Below are 22,767 nucleotides of genomic sequence, written 5' to 3'. Positions count from 1 at the left end.
GTGGGGAAAACACAGAATCACTGAGGAGATGTTTGCCTTCTGGTGTCCTGTTCAACACCCTTTCCCTTTGGTTGCAGGAGGACTTAGATACTTGGGCCTTTTAGGTGCATTAATGATCTGGTGCCTCTTCAAATTGGGTCCTGGAAAACGAATCCTAGACAGTTACTACTCTCTTTTCTTTGCCAGTAATGGAGAAAGCACAACTTGGAAAATCACCGATAATCCAAACTCACTAAATATTTGCTCAAAATTTGACTTAAAGGGGTGGCTGAGCTCTAACAGGGCTGAAGAGCAGGGACGGAAGCCCCCTGGTGGCCACTGGTGGCCTGGCCTTTGTAGCCCTCAGCTGGTTAGCTGTAGCCTGGAAGACTAATAGAAAGCCCGGCCCTTAACTGGATGCTGAGGATGGCTGGCCTCACACCGCAAGAGCTTTATTAAAGTGGTTCTGGAAAGTATGATTTCTCCATCTCCCTACATTTGCAGGGATGTTTTGGGTGATGTGGGAAGGGTTTGTTTTTCTTTTTCTTTCTTTCTTTTTTTTTTTTTTTTTTTTTTGGCCAAACTCACTTTCCACTCTTGTACTCTGCTTCTTACATGTTTTCTTAGACTTGAAAGAATAATTTCTCCTTCATTTCAGTTCATTCTTTAGCCTAACAGGACATAAAAGAAATTGGTCCTGGAAAAGCTACCACTCTGTTTTCTTTGCCAGCAATGGAGAAAGCACAACTTGAAAAAAATTCACCAATAATCTGCACATTTTCAAGATCAAAGCAGTTTACAGAAGTATTCAAGACAAACCGGTGAAGTGTTGATCTCCATTTTGTCAGCTGGCCCAAAGAAGCTTCAATGAGGAGAGATGATGTACAGGGATGGGTGGCCTCTCCACCGCAAAGCCAGCTCCCTGCCCAAATGCAAAGAATTGCCCATTCTTCATTTCTTCTAAAGCCTGAGATAATAAACGAGGTCACTGCCAAGCTCTAAAGTAAACATCGTTATGACACATTCTGCCACCATAACTAGGGATTCCTCAGCTATTAGTCAGACCTCGACAGCAGGCTCCATTCCCAAACCAGGACTGAGACCCTCCTGAATTCTTGAGCCATGATGTGCCTGTGCACTAGTCGTCAGAGTCTCCAGCGAAGACTGAAGCATGTGTATGGCCGTTTCCCCTCTGCCAGGAATAGTTCCTAAAGGGGCATTGCATTGTCATGCTTGCTATAAAATACGGCCATTGACATTTGCTCTGTTCCTGGTGCCTGAAGGGGAATGATTGCCATCACACACAGGCTTCATGAGAGCAGCAGCTGGTCACCCTTGTTGTCTGTGTCTTCATGGTGCAGTTTCTCTCCAGTGTATCCTAGCTGCCTCTTTCCAACCCTTCTCAGAACAAGCCCCAACAAGCCCCCACCACCCCCTGCTTCCACTCCTAGGATCGTGGTCTCCATCCATCTTCCTGAGCACTAAGAAAAAGTGTGCCTTTTCTGGAAAGCCAATTTTATGGTCTAAAATTCACTTTATTCATTCTCCTGGTTTTCTCATCTTAGGAGTGCTTGCTCCTCAATCATGTTAAAGATAATCAGTGTGCCATTTTCTTCTTTTATCTCTTCAAACAGTAAAACTTTTGCTCTTCCCTTTGAAATACCACTAGTGGCATCTTAAACTTATTTTTAGATGTGTGGGAATGTTCCAGACAAAATCGATGCTCGACACAGATAAAGCCCTGAGTGTGTTTACCATGGGTAGAAGAAAATGAGTGTTTGAATGTGGAAGGTGCACAGCCATGTTTCTGGGTGCAGTATGGCTTCCTTTCATCTGGAAAAAGGAAACAAGCATTGTTGATAATAATATGCAGATGTTCAGCTCCAAATGAGGACATATTGCTAATTAGCTATATTGTTAGTTTGTTTTAAGGAGTGAGGCTGTAGTGACATTAATTACAATCTCTGCTGTTTGTTGTTCAAAGTCTATGAGACCAAATGCATTGTAATATCTTCTTTAATATCTTCAGTAGACGATTCCCAGGGTTTTTTTTTCTTTAGAATCCCACATAAAAGCTACATTAGGGGTAATGAGGCTTGTAGCCTCAGCCTAATTAAAACAAAATCTAACTAGGTCCTGTTACCCAATGATAACTTTAGCCATCATTATCATCAACTAGTACCTATTGGTTGCCCCCTGAGCTTGTGAAATTGGGGGAGGGAGGAGGGAGTTTGGAGACTGAAGATAGGGCCTGTTCTTTGCTTTTCAGAAATTTGCCAGCCAGTGTGCCTCCAAGAAGTCTACCTGGTTGTGTTAATCTGGGGAACAGTTACCAGTTTTTGCCTTAAAGAGAAAAAGTACTAAACTTTCCTAGACAGCCACAATTTGTCACTGATTTGTGCCTCTTCTGGAGGTTCTGAAAGTGGTGAAATCAACCCTGTTCTTCAGATTCCAGTCCTTGGTTGGTGTTTGCAGAATAGGGCAGGTGGCTATTTGTAGACTGGGACAACGATGCTTAGCACATTTTTTCCAAAAGAGGATGCATCGCCCATTTCCATAGCTTTATCTTCCCCCTATTGTAGTGCTTATCCTAATTTGCCCCGTGGCTTGGATGTCCAAAAACCCTCACTCCCTCTCTTTTGTATTCATCTGCCTGTGTCAAATGACCAGCTGGGAGACTCTGGCCATTCTGAGCCCTCTGACCCTAGATGTGGCTATGGCCATCCACCTTGGTCACAAACACAGCCATGATGGGCAGCGCCAGCTATGCAGTGGCTGGAGGCAGTGATTGGACATTCTTGGTGTTGGACCAGGTTGTACTTAGTATAAAGGACACAAGTGATTGAAACGAGTGGATTTGTCATCTGAGAAAAACTGCACCCCGCCTAAAGATGAGAGGTTTTCTCTTCTCGGTTCACCTCAGCACAGCTTTCCCACGGGCATCCAGGGCCAGCTGATGACAATGAGGAAGGAGGGATGAGATCCCAGCACCATGTAGCTTCAGCAAACCTCCAAGTGCCCCAGAGGATGCCACCAGGGAAGTAGCAGCCTGGTGGACAAGTCGCAGCACAGTATGATAGAAAGCTGTCAGACCAAAGGCTGGTGGGCTGAGACTGCGTGTTGGGCCCGATGTGTATAATATTTAACTCCGTTAGTTCATCTGAAAGCAGCAGGTGTCTCTGATCGTTACTCTCACTGCATCTCAGCTCTGAAACCCTTTGGATCTATAAACCACAGCTTTGTCAGACCTCAGAGACTCCTTCACCAGGATTGCAAAGCTCCTGGACCCCTCCCCAGATCCCTGTTCTCTTAACCTGATGCATCTACTGCACGTTTAACAAGCCCTTCAAACATTGCTTCCTCTGAAAACCTTTCTTTCTTTTTAATACCAATTTGCAAAGTAAGGAGTTTTATAATACCTACCTCAAATGGTGACAGTAATTTTTCTGGATTTCTCTCCTTCATGAGTATCCTCATGAATTTTGATAGATTCAGTGTACATTAGTCAAGTACAATCTCTTTTTTTGGTCCAAATTCTCTGATCTGTGAGCAATGGGGACCTGTCAAGCTGGCTCCTGTGTTCTTTCAAGACTACCCTGTTAGTCATTGAAAGCTTCCTTGCTTCTTGTTGCAGGAAAGTATCCCAAATTCATCTGTGCCTTCCCCGCCCAAGCTCTGCACTCACCCCATTTGTCCAAGGAATGCTGGTTCCTTTTGGTGAGGAAAAACCTCTTGCAATCATGATAGTATTTGGCTGGTGCAAAAGTAATGCTGGTTTTTGCTATTATTTTCAGTGGCAAAACCTTTATAATTTTCTTGGTCATCATAACTCAAAAATGAAAATCCCAAGAGGGCACATTGCTACTGGTACTGCAGCATTGTCAATGTTAACATTAAGATTAATGATAACAGTAAAAGATATATGGAGGTCACCATTCCAGGACCAGCGCGATAGCTCCATAATGTTATCAGGGACCTAAGCCCGCCATCTTTCCAGTCAGCCACGCTTAGACTACAACCTCCATCCTCAGGCCTGCCAGCTGTCTCATTTCACATCAAGCCCTGTTTCCTCATTTCAGGCAGGACAAAGTGGAAGAGAGAAAGGCAAATGGCAAAACTGAATCTGAAAATTCCTTTTCAGCAGTTCTGTCCAGAACCTTCCACTTACTCCTCTTGGGGCAGAATTGTGTCATATGGTCACATCCAGATGCAGTGCATGCTGGGAAATGTAGTTTTTGCCAGGTCCACAGCCACCTGAAACAAACACCAAGTAAGAAAAAGAGGGGACTAGACACTGGGCAAGCAATTGCAATATCTGCCACAGTACTGCCATATAAGGCAAAATACTAGGCTGCAAGAACAGGATATTTTTATTACTATTCCTGTTTTAGATAAGTTCTAAAATAATAGAAGGAGAGGAGCACCAAGCAGTAGCTAAATAATTTGGCCAATGAAGATCACCTGCCTCAGCAATTGAACGGTTCATGTGCATAAGCCATTCAGTAGCTGCATTTCTTTTGTTTTCCTTCTCCTTGCTAGTCACAGCTCTGAAATTATAGTCACAAGAGGAAACATTGCGGCTGGTACTGCAGCATTGTGAATGTTAACTCATAGATAGTTAACTCAATGTTAACTCATTGTCAGTGTTAACTCATAGATTGATGTTCAACTCAAAGACACATTGTGGGTAAAGCAATATTTTCCCAAACTGAGCAGACCCCCTTGTATCACTTTAACTGGGGCAGAATGAATTCAATGGCATTTTGGAAAGAATGGTCATGTTTCTTTCCTTAAATTCCCAGACTTTCCTAAGATATCATTTTCAGAGAAGAATGTTTGCTTGCCTGAATAAAACACAAAATATTTTACTTTTAACCTTGAGATCCACCCCTGTTGAAAATCTTTACTCTGCTGGAATAATTCAAGTGGAATACTCAGTGAGTGAACTTGGTGATAGCTGGACTGATGTCCTCAACCAGGACCTCCAACGGGGCCTCTGCAAGGAGGATGTGCAGTATGTCCCTTTGAGAAGAGATGAAGAAAGGTTTTCTTCTGCATTACTCTAGGATATTCTGTCTGTTGTCTCCTACTCTAGATTTAAAGTCTAGATGACTAAAATAATGGCTACTCTTAAATCTTGTTATTGATTGAATAAAACAGGGTTTCATTCTATATGGGCCATCCTTAGCCACACTTCCCTTATCCTAGGATTTCCAGTCTCTTAACAGCTTGGGGGCATGCCGTTGCAAGGAGGCAAGGTTTCTAGTTAAATATGTTTTGGAAGAGGTGCAAGAGTAACTCAGATGTTCAGAGATTGTGATTAGCATGTCTTTATTACTTAGCATCTTCCAAATACTTTACAAACACCAAGCCTGTGTCTGGGGGGCAGGGAAGTTAGGAGAGATAGAGAAATGCCACAATTGTGTGCATAACTGAAGCCAAAACATACTTCAGCCCCAGTTATCTGACTATTCCCGGCAGAGGTATTTGTGGCCAGAACTGCCCAGCCAGTGGCCCTAATGTGACGCTTCTCTTTCCATGTGTAGACACAACCTAACCCAAGTATCTTGACTAATCCTGCGGGGAGGGTACAGGGCTCTTCTTATTATCTAATCTGCTTTACATGCAAGGTCCTTGAGTCCTAGAGAGTTTAAGGGGTTTGCTTGGTCTGGGGCTAAGCCAGAAGCACTGTGGTGGTGGATTTCCTACCAGGAAAAATTCAAGAGTCACATCAATCAATCAATCAAACTTAGTCCGTGTTTTTTCAGACATCTAGGCAAAATGTTAAAGAGTAGCAAAAACACATTTTCTACTTCTTCTAAAATGTAAGTGTTCATAGTAGAAAGAGTACTACATCACAGGGGAAAGGAAAGAGAGCCCCATTTTTAACCTAATTAAGCAGTATACCTCCATTGTGGCAATGAAGTTAGGGCTTGATTTACAAGAAGTACTAAAGCAATTGGGAAGCAAATTCTGGGCCCCTTCCAAGATTCGTAATCCTAAATCCTACACAAGGAATTCTCCGTGACAATCTAACTGTCCCCCCTAATGTTGCTGGAGAAGTTTTAGGGTCGGAGATTAAGGGAAAAAAGCAAGGGAACAAATACATTCAGCTATCTCCCCTTTGGGATGTCATAGAGACGTCCCCCCCTTTTTTTTTTTATGTTAAGAATAGACAGCATGCTCTCTCTCCTCTCTTCTCTTCTCTTTTCTTCTCTTCCCTTCGTTTCTCTCCTCTTCTCTCTCCTTCTCTTTCTCTCTTCTCTTCTCTTTCTCTCTTCTCTTCTTTCTCTCTCTTTCTCTCTCTCAGTGCTAGGCTCAAAAACAATCCACTTGGCTCTGTTGCATTGAGTAATGTCTCAAAATGTCAGGGCAACTCCCTCTATCGGGATGTGCCAGGAGACGAAAACCATGGCAGAGAGGTGACTGGAAAGGTGAACAAAGACACTGCCTCCACCCACATCTTCTGAGCTGTGGAAAGGCGAGCAAAAACATGCTGCAGAGTGGCCAGCTTTCCCCTATCACTGCATGTTTTAAAGAGGTGATAGATGAGGTCTCTATCTCCATCCTCCCCTTGGCCTCTTCGAACATTCAGAGGTGGTCTCTGCACCAGTGAGTTTGTTCCTGAGCCCCATTCCTATTTAAACAGATATATAAAAATCCATTCACAGCTGGGCATGATGGAACGTGCCTGTAATCCCAGCTACTCGTGAGGCTGAGGCGGGAGGATTGCTTGAGCCCAGGAGTCTGAGGGTGCAGTGAGCTCGACTGTGCCACTGCACTCCAGCCTGGACAACAGAGCAAGACCCTGTCTCTAAAAAATGACACATAAATAAAAGTAAAAATAATAATCCCTTCCCTAAGGTTAGCTCTCCAAGAAGATATGTATCTGCTAGTGTGTTTCAGCCTCAGTGCTCTTGACCTTGGGTGCTCAGAGTCATGAGTGTTTTTATACCAGATGCAACCCTTTGGCTGGGTCAGAGGCACTGTGGTGGGGGGCAGAGAGGGCGTGTGGAGACAGTGTGCTGAAACATACACTCCCAAACCCCAAAACATGCCCAAGAATAACAAGAACATTAACCACTGACCCAAAGCTTGGTGAAATTCTGTCTCCTTGTCTCTCTCCACCAGTAAACATGAAAATGCTATCCCTGAAGGCTGGAGTAAATCTTCTGTGAGAGGAGAGGGGAGAAAAAGAAAGGCTGGTTTGGAAAAGGAGTCCAGCAACTTCTATACTCTTCAATCACTAGAGAAATTTCCCCATAGTGATAAAGAAATGGAGACATTTTTCACACCTGGGAAAAACAATGGGCTTGCACTTTTCAGTGTAAAATCATTAGATTTCAGAATGCCTTTTCATGACTTTTTCTTTGACTATTCCCGTCTCTTCATCCTCATCACCTATGGTTCTTCCCTCCTTCCCTCTACAACAGCTTCGCTGGGGCATTCTGTTTCTCAAACCAGCCAAACTCATTCCCATCCTGGACTTGAGTGCTCCCTTTGCTGTTCCCTTTGCTAAAATGTCCTTCCCCCAGATTATTGCAGGGTGCCACCTTCTCTTGTTCACATCTTGCCTCAAGTGTCACCTTCTCTGAGGGGTTCTCCCTGACCACCCATCTAAGGTTTTCCCCAGCCACTCTCCATCATCCTCTTTCTTTTCTTCTTGGCGGTCACCATTCTGTGATCTGATCTTATTTATTTATCTATGTACTTATTGTTTATTTCCTTCACCTAGTTGTGCATTTCAAAATAATAGGTCTCATGTCTATCCTGTTTATTGCTGTATCTCCTATGCCTAACATGGTTGGCATTTGTTGATTAGATGGATGGGTGTGTGGGTGGAAGGATGGATGGATGGATGGGTGGATAGATGGATATGTGAATGGATGTATGGATGGGTTGATGGACAAATGGACAGACAAATGGATGAATATATGTAATCAATAATATGGCCCGAGAACTTTATCCAGCTTGGTCAGATCTTTCGTTCCATACCCTACACAAAAGAAAGCAACTCTGGACACTAGAACTATAACTAAAGCCAAGGTGGTTAATCAGTTGAAGCTGTGAGAAGAGAAACATAATTTGGTTCCAGCTTTAAATGAGCACCTATTCTCCTTCAAAATAGTGTTTTCATTTTTAAAGTACTTTGAAGCTTAATAAATAGCCCATAACTCATTAACCCTCAGAAAATTCCCAAGTAGCAGGCTGGAAGAAGTTTTCTGATGATCTGGCTTTTAAGACATGAAGAAACTAAACCATGGGGTTGCAAAACGAGTTTGGAATGTCCTACTGGCTTAATTTCAGCCACTGGAATTGTCCTTGCTCCTGAATATAATGGACTGTTAAGGGTGACATTTTTAAATCATGTGTCTCTTTAATAGGTGTTTGTTTGCTTGTTTGTTTGTTTGTTTTAGAATAACCTCAACGTGGGAAGTGACTCCACATCAGAAACCAGCTTTTCTGTCTCCAAAGAAGAACCAAGGGAGCGTCTGGACCACCAGGCTGCACACCAACCCTTCCCCAGACCGCGATTCCGACAAGAGATGGGGCACCCTTCGTTGCAAAGAGATGGCCCCAGATCCTTTCTCCTTGATCTACCAAACTTTCCAGATCTTTCCAAAGCTGATATCAATGGGCAGAATCCAAATATCCAGGTAATTCTTGGCACATGGAAGGTAGAAGATAACAAAACAGTCCATCTTCTGTTTTCTGATGATTCCAGTGGAAACCGCTGCCTTACCTCACTTTTCTTCTTAAACCCTTAATGATTCCTGCTTAAGATCATGTTATCTCCATAAGAACAGTGCTGCATTTCATTAAGCGACACCCGTGATTGTGAGATGCACCATTATTTTGTGAACCACTCAAAAGAAGAAAACACTACCAATTAAAGTACAACACACCAAGGATTACAAAATACATACTAATGTAAGAGACAGTGAAATATTAAAGCAAAACAAAACAAAATAGTCTGAAATATAAAAACAAAACAAAACAAAATTGATGAAATGTGGCAGTTTTAGGAAAAGGCCAATCTGACCTGGGAACAGATTGGGCAAATGATTTCAAACATTTCAAAGCACTTAGGAAAGCTCTTTCTCTTAATGCCCCTCTAAACTTGCCTTGGACACCAGAAATTCCTTCACAAAGAGACAAGCTTCCATTACTCTAAAGTATACATGACTTACAAAACAATAAGAGGAAGGAAGTTGAGAATAGGAGTTCCTAGAGGAGAGATGGCTATCTTCCACTAAGATGGGATCTGATGAAGCAGTAGGAAATGGAATGTTAAGGAAAGGGTGACTGGGTTAAAAATAATAACTTTCATCTACACTGAAATAGCTCAGTATACTTTACAAAGCAACTCTTGATCTGATTTGACCCTCCCAACACCCTCATGAAGGAGACAAAGCCCGTGCCATTTTTCTAATACTATCAGTAATGCACCAGATACTCAGGAAGTTACTGTTTGGTTTACCCAAAGTCACATGGCAGTAAATAGTAGTTGTAGGGTTCAAATCCAGGCTCTCAGACTCTCAACCCACATTCAGAGACAAACTCCTAATTTTGAATGTTGTTTGTACTTTTCTCTGTTTCCTCCCAAAGATGGTCCCTATGATGGTTGAGACAGGCTCATCCCCCGAGCAACCCAGCCCCTATCCTCATATGACTGCTTCCATACTTTTTTTCAAGATGGCCTCACTCAGTCACCCAGGCTAGAATACAACGGCACGATCATAGCTTACTGCAGCCCCTACCTCCCAGGCTCAAGCGATCCTCCCACCTCAACCTCCCGAGTAGCTGGAACTTCAAGTGTGTGCCCCCACATCCAGCTCATTTTTAAATTTTTTTGTAGAAACAGGGTTTTGCCATATTGCCCAGGCTGGGCTCAAACTCCTGGGCTCAAGCAATCCTCCTGCCTCGGCCTGTCACAGTCCTGGGATTGCAAGTATGAGCCACCATAGCCAGCCCATACTTGTAAGCCTTGCTTCCAATTCATTCTATTTGTATAGGGGCACCTTTTCCACACTTTTTTCTCTCTGGACCAAATGCCAGTTTGCTTACATAGCAGAAAGTTCCTGAAGCTGGACTCAGACCAATTGATCCTTCATTAACTGCTTCTCTCTCCACAGACTAACACCCTCTGCGTGATACGGTTTTAGATCAGGTTTCGTGGACCTGAGTTGTTTTGCTCTTAACACCAATGTCATGGGGGCAGGCAAATCTCACTGAGAACACTTCATTAGAATACCAACCCCCACTGTATATAAAATGCTGCATTAGGTTATAGGAAATTGAAAAATGTAAGCCCTGTTCCCTCCAATGAATTAGATCACTGTGAAGATCCCAGCTACCACATAAAACAGTGCTGGAGGGATCATGAAGACAGAGGAGGAAAAGCACTGTGTCCCAAGGGGGTGGATCTCAACAGGTGGGGAGAAGTCAGACAGGCTCTGTTGATGGTACAGAGTAAAAAATGTTGTGGAGGTCACTGTCGACAACCCATGCACAGAAATCACTGCCTACTGCACAGTCGAGTTATTCTATTTCTGCTCGATACAATCCCTATCTGTAAATTTTCTGTTGGTGATACGGGGGCGGGGAGGGTGGCCAGCATTTTATTGATCTGATGACGTTTTGGCCCTAAAGAAAATAAAATTGTGCTGCATTTCTAGCCTTCTGTTTCTGGAAGACCACAAAAGGTTAGTATTGGTCACTCAGAAAGATGTTCAAAGAAAGAATAAAACAACTGCTACCCCTGGGAGCCCCAGTCTTCTGTCAGCATGTAATTGTGTGTGCATGCACATACACACACCCACACCCCACACAGCACTAGCCGCTGCTGCCTCATGCACCACTGCACTTGTGTAAACCAGTTCCCTGGTGGTCCTTTAAAACATGAGGTGCTTTCTACAAGGAGGTGATGGTTTCCGTGTTGGCAGCTCTCACCCCTTTCTCAGAGCACTGTTCTTTTGTTGAAATCCACTGGTTTGACACAGGGCCGATTCAGCCCAGCAGACAGCCCTGCTGGTCCCTGCGGGCCCCGTCAAAGCATTCCCTCTCTCTGGTATCAGAGTGAAGTCAGGTGAGGGGCCCTTCAGTGGGTTGGCTTCCGCTGCCAGGGCTTCTGGCCTCATCTGCCCCTTCCCCTGGCAACCTGCCTTTGCCCCCACCTGGTTCTCCCTAGCTGGAGCCTGGGAGCTGAATGGGAACTTGATACCCGCCCTCCGCACCGCCCCACCCCCTCAGGCTCTGGAAATGTTTCCCACGCTCCAGGGCTAAGGAAACAGCCTGCACCTTTCCAAAGTGACATCGCTAAGCCCATGCAAGAGGCCACGTCCCCCCGGGCCTCTTGACTTTCAGGATAGGAAATCCTTCTAAAAGCCCCAACACCTGCTTCTGTAGAGCATTTTAACTCCCAGGAGTCAGGCAGCCTCGGTCCCAAGTGAATCAGACAATTCTATTTTAAGACTGGCTTCAAGCTGTGGAAGTGAGGAGGGGAAAAAAATGCACAAAATAGAAATAAATGGCCTCAGACTCCTAAACTGAATCTCCAAATAAAATTGCAAACAATATAAGAGGTTGGGTTTTATTGAAAACAAAAATCATTCAGGAAAGAAAGTGAATCCCCCAGAACAAGTTAGACTTTGGTATCCTTGGCTGGGTTTTCAGTCTGCAGCTGATAGTCAGTTATCAGAGACAAAAATCTCTGAAATAAATGCGTTATTAGGCTTACTGCATCGGTTCATTACTACACTAGCTATTCACAACCAAATACTCTCTTTTCTGGATCAAGTTGAGATTAGTATTCATTTCAATCAATATACTTACTTCTTTTCTCCCATCAAGAGGGACTTAAAAATAGTCATGTAAAGGCCTTTTTTTCCTTGCACAGACATATTGCATGGCCACAGGCCTCTTTAGTGCCACAAGATACAATCAGATGAGTTGGCCAGGGTTACAGTTGTACATGCTTCTACTTTTGCTTTTGCCTCCTCCTTTTTCTCTAAAATACTTTTAGAGGAATGGCAAGTCTGGCTGGATAAGAATCAAGAAATTTCTCTGCCCAGGACATGGACCCATGCCCCTATAAAGACAAGCCTGTTCAGCTCAGATTCTCATGGGGTACTGCTGTCAATATATGGAGGCAGATTGACTTGTGTTTGGGATCAGGCACCACCATTTAGTCAGCCAGACTTGACCTCTGTAGCCCCATGCAGGTTTACTGGACCTCTCTGTGCCTCAGTTTCCTTGTCTATAAAATTGGAATGACAGTACTACCTATGAGTAACTATGTAGTATAATACTACATGTAAGTGTGATTTTCTGTGAGGATTCAATGAGATCATCCATATGAAGTACTTAGCACAGGGCCCAATATAGGATAAGCTTCCCAAAACTGATAGATGCTGGTTGGTGATGATATTGGAGATGAAGATAACAGAGAAAACATATATAAAAATAATTGGGAATCAGAAGAACTGGTTCAGAGACCAACACTATACCTTCCTTGCTGTTTACCTCGGGACGTTGAATTCTCCAAGCCAGTTTGTGTGCCTGAAAATTGGGTCTAAGTTGTGTAGAAGGGACAATAATGCCTGGACTGATGTGCTGTAAGTCTCAAAGCAGTAACCACAGTTAGCTGGGGTTGCTACCCTTGTTCTTAAAGCATCAGCAGGTCTGAGAAGAGGAAATTAGATATCTTCCTGGTCCATTTTGTGTTCTTTCCATGGCAATTGTTGAGAAAGAAGGGGTAGAATGATCTGGATTTAAAACCATTGTTGGAGACATGTCCTTGGATGCTCTGTGCTCCTGAGGAAATCCTTTTCCTCTCTGGAAAATACCTGCCCATTCCCACGACTTTCCACAGCTCACAAGGCTTAGAGGACCAACAAGCAAGAAGGCTTTCCTGAGTTTGAAGAGAATGGCCTCTGGATTCTCAGTGGCGTTGGTTTATTATCAGCTAGACTAAGAATGGTGTGGGTTTCCCTGTGGAAAGTGCATTTCCAAGCAAGAACCAAGAGTTTGCTTCTAGTCAATGTATTAATTTTCAAGAGAAGGAAAGCTGATCAAGGTGCATTGGAACTTTTCCTCATTTCCTAAGACAGAATTATCCAAATTATCACTTCTTTTGGACTCTCTTTCTTGGAGCTGGGGAGATTGTGCCAGAAATTGAACTTGCGGCTTTTGAAAGAGTTCCCTTTCTTTTATCATCATGACTTGAGTGTGGAAAAGTCCAGAAGAAAAAAATATACTAAGACACTTCAATTATGTGTGTTAAGGATGAGAAAGGATGGTAAGATCTAGAGTCTTTGTCAGTTTGGAAATTTGTGCTCACTCTGCACCTACAGTTCATCACACCGATCATTATTCAAGACATCTTTATCAACAGATTCTTTGATGCTAAAAAGTGTGTAAATAGAATGAGAGCAATAGGAAACATAAAACGAGCCCTTGCCATTGGAGAAGTCATTGATCACACTCATTAAGTCTTTTTAATTGGATGCCTATAAAACGTCAGGCTCAAGATTAGATTTCTTATTTTGATATGAGCATAAGGTTTTCACTTTGTTAACTGTAGGGAAGGGTGGATCCTAAGATTTGTTTGTTTTGTGTTTTGTTTTTGTTTTAATTCAGTTGAGGCAGTGGCTAGCAATTAAAGGGAAAAATAAACCTCTAAGTGTTGAGATTTAGTCATCGATATAGCTTTTGGAGTAAATTTGTATTTTGCTACTCATTGCCTGGCCAGGCAACAAATCTATTTTGTTTGGATCTGAGCAGCAGTTTGGAGGAAAAAAAAAAATCATATTGACGGTAATAGCTTGAAACATGAAATTGTTTTTATTCCTAGCTTGGAGAAATTGCAGGGCACGTTTTGTTTAAGCAATCCCTTTGACTCCAGTCTGAATACAAATGGAATACCAAAAGTGTTGGGCACATTCCCTCTTATCTCCTACCCATAGACTGATTTCATTACCATAATTGCAGGCTTGCCTGGCTCTTGGCAGCCTCTCCCCTCCAAGACCCTTAATAGCCTTGCAGACGATTGTTGCAGCTCAGTTGTTCCATCTGTAGGCAGAGGGAGATGGGGCTGCAGAGAAGAAAGGTTATGTCTCCAAAGGCTCAGCATCGCCCTGTCACTGCCCAGCTTGGCTCGGCTCTACCCAGCTGTGTGCTCCTTCTCCACTTGTCTTTCTAAGCTTCTGTGTGGGTCCCTGTTACCATTACTCTCCCACGACCATTCATTCCAGCAAATAGCAATGATACAAGATGTATGATGTATTCCTTTGTTTTTCTTCCCCCTTTTGTTTTTTGTTTGTTTGTTTGTTTTTTGTTTTTTGTTTTTTACTTTTGGGATTACTGAAAAGCTCCACAATTATTTACAAATATGCAAAGGGTGCCTACAAGACTGGAGTAAGGGTGGTGGCATGGGGTAAAGCTAGCAGTGCCCTTCTAGGTGTCCCATGACAGAGGAGAAAGGTGCACTTGGCCTGCTGCAACCTGAATAGACTCTGGGGTTGAAAGTCACCCTCTTGATCATGTGTCCGGACTCCACAAAACCACAGCCCCGGCCCACTGGCTGGGCAACATCCTTTGAAGTGAGCAGATTTCAAACCTCCCCATTCCTAACACAAAAGGAAGGGGCTGTTTGTCTCAGGGAGGGGCACACCCTGGTGCAGTTTGGCAGAGCATCTCAGCAACTCTTTCAGATGTCAGGTTAGGGCAAAACTGGAAATGCATCTGCCCAGTACATCTTGGGTTGATTACTTGGAGCGCATGTTTCTGATTCATTTGCACATAACTCATCCAGGGGGTGTTGCAAGAGCTATGTGATGGCTAAAGGAACCCAATGCGTCTTTTATTATGTTTTTAAAACAAGTCTTTCTACGTTGATTGTCTCTTGGAACCAAGAAGCTTCTTTCTTCCAGCCCCGTGACAGACTTCAAAATGAGACTTTCGTAAATCTGAGAACAAGTTCTAGCTTTGGCTCTGGGACTATCTACTCTGACCCTAAGGGTTGGTTGAGGAGTGTGCAGTCTAGGGATAAACCATGGGGTGAGTGAAAGTCGTAGCTGGGAAAGCCTGGTCTTGAGGAGCTTGTACTTATGTCTCTATATACCCTGAAGCAACCAACCCCCACCTGCACCTGTGGTCTTGTTGTTTCTTTGGTCTCTTGAGGGGACAGTAGCTCTGTCACTTACTTTTTGAGAGACAGTGTGGCAAAGTTAGGGAGAGCATGGGCTCTAGATCCAGACTCCCCATGTCTGCCACTTACTAGCCCTGTGACCTTAGGCAAGTTGTTGATGTCTCTGTGCACCAGGTTTCCCTGGTTGTAAAAGTTATCTGGCAGTCATCTCAAAACTTAATAGTTTGAGACAACGACCATGGGATTGCTGTTGGTCAGGAATTTGACTAGAACTCAGCTGGGAGAGCTTGTCTCTGCTCCATGTGGTGTTGGCTGGAGTGACCCATTGAGGCTGGAAGATCCACGATGGCCCTACTCACATGACTGAGCCCTCAGAGCTAGACATGGGCTGAGAGACCTTGGTTCTTCTCCATGCAACCTCTCTCTTTACATAGTCTCTACACACGTAGTGGTCTAGGGTAGGCTTCCTTGCATAGCGGTTAGAACATTCCAAGAGAATGAAAATGGAAGCTGTAAGGCTTCTGCTAAGATCCGTCACCATTCCACTCCTATCCATTCTGCTGGACAGAGTGAATCACATGGCCAATACAGATCTCCAGGGAGGAAAAATGGGCTCCACCTCTCTCAGTGGGAAATGTGGCACACGCAAACATGGATGGGAGGTCTTTACAAGAGTTAAATAATATAGGTGGAGTATTTAGGATAGTGCCTGGTACAGAGTTTGTGTTCACAAATGTTGTATTTTATTATAATATGATTATTCTGGTATCACTTCAGGAACAAATATAGTACGTGTTTACTTCCTGAATGAAGGGCTTCTCAATACCACATGGAGGAGAGACAAACTCTCCAGGCTCAGCTCTACTCAAATTCCTAACCCACAGCAATCCAACAGTCATTGTTTCCAGCTATTAAGTTTTTAGTCATCAGTAAATCAGGGACTCCAGTGATGAATTTTCCCCTCTCAACCCGAGGCCATGTTCCATCTAGTCATGGAATTCATGTGGACCATCCCTGGAGGTTTTCCATTTGTATCGCTATGCGGTCTCAGCTTTCCTTCACAAGGGATGCATCCATCATTTCCCTCTGCCCTCTCAGACTTTCTTCCAAGGGTCACGTAGCTTGGAGGCTATTGACTCCACATTGACCCTGGCCTATTCTGAATTCTTCAGGTCACCATAGAGGTGGTCGACGGTCCTGACTCCGAAGCAGATAAAGATCAGCATCCGGAGAATAAGCCCAGCTGGTCAGTCCCATCCCCCGACTGGCAGGCCTGGTGGCAGAGGTCCCTGTCCTTGGCCAGGGCAAACAGCGGGGACCAGGACTACAAGTACGACAGTACCTCAGACGACAGCAACTTCCTCAACCCCCCCAGGGGGTGGGACCATACAGCCCCAGGTCACCGGACTTTTGAAACCAAAGAGCAGCCAGAATATGGTGAGTTTACCACCCAGTAATATAAAATTGGTGGGAAGAATAAATGAGGATGATGCCTTGAACATGCAGCCAAGCAAAGCCCTGCTTAGAGCATGTGGCTTTTGGTCTTCTGTGAGGCAAACCTCACAAAGGCTCTGTTCCGCAGAAGCCTGAAGGAGGCACCAGCAGCCACATTTTTCTGGAAAGATTATAATTTTAAATCAAATCATAATCACTGTACCAATTATCTTAAGAGATAATTTTTTTAGGATCTTTGGGGTTCTTTCTGCCTTCCCCACCCCTTAAATTTCAGTTTTATTTCTAAAAATGAAGAAATTATCCAATAAACTTGCTTGTATTTTTTACTGTAAAAATTCATCCTGAAAATCAATGTAGTGAAAGAGATGTATACGGCTGCTTCCTTTGACCAGGCAACTGTGTTATGTTTTATATTGGCAGTGGAGTGGTCCTTGGGAATCCACACGAACGGGTATGTCTCAGGTCTTCAAAGCAACCCCTCCCCCAATAAATTTCAAAACTCCAAGTTGGGACTTCTGGTTTCCTGTGTTTTGGGAGTAGGATAAGTGAGGTAATACCTTCCAAATTCAGTGAGTTAAAATAATAAAAATTCATTTCTCACTTGAGTTGGGATGGGAGACAGGGTAGGAGAACTCAGCTCCACTCAATCATTCAGGGATCCAGCCTCCTCCCATTTTGGAGTTCCATCAACTGTTAGGGCCTGAGAGTTATCCCCTGGATATTCTGTGTCCAGCTGGTGTCCAGGGAAAGAAAGGGAGCTTGGAGGAGGAACACACAGTCGTAAGGCCCTCGGCCTGGAGGTGACACACATCAGATCTACTGAAATTCTGTTGGGAAGACCTGGTCACATGTCCCACCTTGGTGCAAGGGAGGCTGGGAAATGTGTTCTATGTGTGTCCAAGAAAAAGAGGAAACCAATTTAGCAAGCATCTGGCCAGATTTAGTGGGGAATCAGGCAGTTTGTTATAAGAATATTTAATGTCTTACAAATGCACCCATCATCATGCTTTTCTTGTGGCTTCACCATCAGTGGACTTTAGAGTGAGCAGTGTATGAAGAGGATGACTTGTCTTGTACCATTTGCATGCTAACCTTTATCCCCATTTTTCAACAGATAGACCAGTTGTGTATTAGAGACTCATTTCTTCTCATTAATAGAGAATTCTAAGCAACTTCCAAAACAGCAAAACAAAAATATTATTTTGCCACATCATCAGTTGTTCAACCAACATTTATTAAGGGCAAATGTTGTGTCCAGCACTATGCTGGGTACGAAAATGAGCAAGGCATAGTTTGTCCCCAGAGCAGATCTCACCAATCTGTGGATCAAGGGAGAAAATTAAACAATAGAGCAAAATAGTGCCATGGCAGAGATGTACATCATATGCTAGGGTAACAGAAAGAGAACTCTATATCCCTTCCAGCCAGCAGGCTCATGAAACCTTCGCCTTTCCCAAAGGAAGTCGAGTTATCTGCTTTCCAAGAGGAAGGACTTGGGATAATAGCCAACATTTAAATAGTACTTACCATGCACTAGTCCCTGTTCATGGCATTTCACATACATTATTTCATTTAATCAGCTCTCTGAGGCAGATGCTGCACTTTACAGATGGGAAAGCTAAAGCCTGGAAAACTTAAGCAACTTAACCTGGAGAGCTAAGACCTGAGACTCACCCCAGGCAGTCTGGGTCCAGAATCTGTCCTCTTGACCACTATACAATTCTGCCTTTCTGGGAAAAAAGTCGCACACCCTTTAGGACAGCAGAAGAATCTAGAAATGAGTGCTTCGGTTGGAAGATAGGAATGGGAGGAAAAGATCAGTGCCATTGAATGAGAGAAGCACAGAGGACCGCTTGATGCCAACCTGACATTGCACAGCTTTTGTGGCTTCATCTGTTTGCTCAGCCCACATAGAACACTGTTTCTGAGAGTAGAGCTCAGACACCTGGCATCAGAATCATTCAGTTGCATGTTTACAAATGCCAATCTTGGGCCGCAACCCTTTCCCTATATACCTCAAAGTGTGGCCCCCAGAACCAGCACCACTAGCATCACGTGGAAATGCAAATGTTTCAAGCCTGACTCCACACCTACTGAGTCAGACACTCTGGAATAGGACCCAGAAATCTGTTTGAACAAGCCCCCCAGGCACTCTGCTGCATTGAGCACCTGTTTGAGATGAATGGTTCTCCACCTTGGTTGCTCATTATACTCACCTGGAGAATTGTTTAAAATCCCGATGCCTAGACCTCTCCCCAAACCAGGTGAATTGGGATCTCTGGGGATGGGTCCCAGGCATCGTTGTCTTTTAAAGCTCCAAGGATGACTTCAGTGTTCAGCCCAGGTTGAAGGCCACTGCTTTCCATCTCCTGAATGAGAAGGTCTAGAAGTGACACCTGGAGTCCGTTGTTGTTTGTGTCTTTGTTTCTTTCCTTTTTCAATCAGGGTCACCAGATGATTCTCTTGCACACTGAAGTTTGAAGACCACCACTAGAAACAACTTTTTCATCTAAAGCCTTTACAGAGTACAGTTTGCTGAATTTATGAGCATTAAGAACACCCCCTCTATTTCCATCTTGAGGCTAGAATTTGCCCTACGGCAGTTACTGTGGCTACCTCAGCCACCCGCACCTCCAGCCTCCTAGACCTAGAGTACCATTGAGCTCCCCACATCAGGAGCTCACAGCATGCCTGGGCCATGGAGAAGCTCCCATCCTGTATTATTTCAAAGTACCTCCTAGTATCTTCCCCATCATTAGACTGGACATCGGGATTGCTGCTTTATAAATAAAGTCGTGTTCTGTACGGTACCTCTAAAGCAGTGCTTCTCAGACTTTCATACATGAATAGCCCCAGGGGCTTGTTAAAATGCACTTTCGATGCAGTAGGTGTAAGAAAAGGGCAGAAGCCTGGGTGAAACTGAGACTGCTGGCCCTCCAACCACACTTTGAGTAGCAAAACTCTATACCCATTGTGGGTGCTTAGTAGCATTAGGCAGAATGAATGAATGAGTGATCATTGCGTCCCAGGATAGTTCACATTCTGGAATTCATGTTTTCCAGAATTCCATACAGCATCAGATAAACTGAGAATTCCCCTTTTCTTTCTGTTTTCTTTATTTTTATTTATTTAATTTTTTTTTAAGACATGGGTCTCACCCTGTTGCCCAGGCTGGAGTGCAGTGGTGTGATCAGAGCTCACCAAAGCCTCCAACTCCTGGGCTCAAGCAGTCCTCCCACCTCAGCCTCCAAAAGTGCTGGGATTTTTATCCCACAGACCCACTTTTATTGCAGTCAACAGGAAACTTGGAGCAATTTCTAAGTATTTATCCCTATATTGGGTGCTGTTGTGGAGGAAACAGAAAGAGAACATATCACCCAGGAAGGAGAAGTTCATGCAACAGCAAAGCAGTGCAAGTCACTGTATCTTGGGGCTTGCAGCCTCGTCGGAGACAGGCTAAAATTGCCACAGGAGCTGGCCTTCATGGAGGGGATAGATCTCAAGAGTTTTGAAGGTAGAATTTTTAGTAAGAATTTAAATATTTGTCCGCAAGGAGTATTTCTAAATATCCTAGGTGAAATACATATAGGATACAATGGCATCTGTAGAATAAATTACAAAATACGCAACAGAAGACAGACCTCACTTGTGATGATGAAAACACATGTGATGATGCTGTGAGTCAGCTCAACTGTGGAAAGTATGTGTTTGAGATGCTGCATTTTAAATCCTTTCTGTGTAGATACTTGGAGTATCCAGGGCAAAGAGAGAGTTCCAAATAAATAAATATATATATATATTTTGTCTAACAGTAGTATACCATTTCTGGAACTGTTTAGAATAGCCCACATAATAAAATTACATAGGTACTGCTTATCGTTACCTGGGTTAGGACTCAGTTCTTTGAAATTCTCTAACTGGTCGTGATCCTATCTTAATAGAAGATTTCACAGTGATTTTTTTTTTCAGTTGTTTTTCTTTATAGTGTTGAATTATGGCCACGTAAGTGGGTATCTCAAAGACAGAGCAACTTGGGCCAGAATCAAAACTGCTAGAATAATACCAAGCTATGGAACAGGATATGGCGGGAGCAGACAGATCTTAGATCTAATTCCAGCTCAGCCAAGTTTGAGCTGTGTGACCTTAGGCAAGTACCCTAACCTCTCTGAGCCTCAGTCTCCTTGTCCATAAAAAGATGATGTTTCCACCTACCTCACAGGGTTATTGTAGGAGTTAAATCAGTAGATAGACAGGGCAGCTGGTTAAAGCAGGCCCTCAGTAATCTTGGATTACTTAGACACTGTCATCTTGGATTAATGGTGCAGATTTACTAGTGGCCAAGTCAAGACCCAAGTCACTTCAATTGCCCCACCACTGTGACCGGCCCACAGAACTCTAGTGCCCTGAAACTGTGAAAGGACTACTTTAAAACTCCATCGGCATCCTTGAAACCCAGCTCTCAGCCCACTGCACTCGGGATAGTTTTGTTTCCTCCTTGAGTTATTTGATGTCACAGCCAGTGGCTGTCAAAGCACCATATAAATGCTCCCAGGAGCTGTTTTTTCCTGCCATTGTCATTATATTTGCGATTATAGCTGCTCACATTGATTTTCTGCTCTGGGCAGTGGCCCCTGGTAGGTGAGCAACTGAGAACAGGCTTGTTTTATTATAGCAGAAAGGAGCATTGCCCTCAATGATTTGTACCTGTCAGAAATTCCCTTTCTGTTCTTTGAAGACATTAAACAAATAGAAATCCCCAAGAGGAGGGTCTTTGCTGGGACGGTGATGTGGGCCCATGTGCTGTGAAAGCTTCAGGAGAGTGAGCTCACATACACACTTCTTCCTAGGAGGCAGTTTCACTTCATTGCCAGCCTCAATAGAAATAATTAACCACATGGAGAGTTCTATGCCTAACTTTGGGGGACCCATATGAAAAAAAAGTTTGGAAATAAAATGGCTTTGTAAGCATTTAAAATAAAGACGTGGAGAAAGCCACTTACTGCAATCATAAATCCTTAATGGCTTCAGAGTCTGGCAGCTGTCTAGAGAGCATATTTTAGGGAGGATTTTATGGGGTATTTGTAACAGTTAGCTTTTGCTGCTTAGAAAACCACCCCCAGGCCAGGCATGGTGACGCATGTCTGTAATCCCAGCACTTTGGGAGGCCAAGGCAGGAGGATTGCCTGATGCCAGGATTTCAAGGCTAGCCTGGACAACAACCTCATCTCTACAGAAATTTTTTGAAACCCTTGGCCAGGCATGTTGGCACATGCCTGTAGTCCCAGCTACTCAGGAGGCTGAGGCAAGAGGATTGCTTGAGCCAAGGAGTTCAGGGCTGCAGTGAGCCATGATGGTGCCACTGTACTCCAGCCTGGGTGACAGAGTGAAACTCCGAAACAGCCAAAAAAAAAAAAAAAAAGAGGGTGGGTGGGGGGAAGAAAGAAAAGCCACCCGCAAAATTAAAGGAATGAAAGAGTTCTCTCTCTCACGAATCCGTGGGTTGTCTGGACTCTTCTGGTCTGGTCTGGTCTGGCTTGGCTGGGGCTGGATGGTTTAGGCTGGCCTCACTCACAATGAGGGGTGCCCAGCTGTGTAGATGCTGTATTGACATGGCTGGGGCCTCTCTCCACTGGTCCCTCCTGCTCCAGGAGGCTAGCCTAGGCCCTTCACGCTTGGTGGAAGAGTTGCCTGCATCAAGAGGGAATGCATGGGCACTTTGTATACCTCAGCTGGCATCCTATCTGCTATTATCCCATTGGCCAAAGCAAGTCATGTGGCCCATCCTGGAATCAGCCTGAGAGGGGAGTAGCCAAGGGAATGGATTTAGAAAGAGGAATTATGGGCGTGATTTTTCACACAGTCTGACACAATATTAATGTTTAATAATTTAGATCCAAGAAACTATAACAAGAAATCACCTCATGCAGGGATTCCAACACAAGTCTTATAGAGAGTTTAATGCTAAAATTTCAAAACTCAGGGGCGATGTCTCTCCAAATTTGCTAATTGAGATAATGGAGAGGCAAGGCTGCATGAGATTTCTGGATAGTGGAGGTCCCTTTGCTTTTGCAAAGCCAAGGACACTACTTGGTGTCATTGGGTTATGTCTTATGCTGGTGCCCACCCCACAGGTGATGCAAACTCTCCCTAGGGGATTTAATAGACTTCTTGCCGGGCGCGGT

The 22,767-nt window shown here is 43.9% G+C and overlaps 1 protein-coding gene across 1 annotated transcript in view; it reads left to right on the top strand.

Annotated features, from left to right (window-relative positions):
* Positions 1-22,767, top strand: part of ISM1 (isthmin 1) — a 78,280-nt gene that overhangs the window by 40,861 nt on the left and 14,652 nt on the right. Inside the window, exons 2-3 of the mRNA XM_010355263.2 lie at positions 8,397-8,636; positions 16,303-16,567. Of these exons, the coding sequence (XP_010353565.1) occupies positions 8,397-8,636; positions 16,303-16,567 (505 nt within the window). The remainder of the gene's footprint in view (positions 1-8,396; positions 8,637-16,302; positions 16,568-22,767) is intronic.

Source organism: Rhinopithecus roxellana, chromosome 13, assembly GCF_007565055.1.
Source record: "Rhinopithecus roxellana isolate Shanxi Qingling chromosome 13, ASM756505v1, whole genome shotgun sequence".
Lineage (NCBI taxonomy): Eukaryota > Metazoa > Chordata > Mammalia > Primates > Cercopithecidae > Rhinopithecus > Rhinopithecus roxellana.
This window is presented reverse-complemented; position numbering and strand designations above follow the sequence as displayed.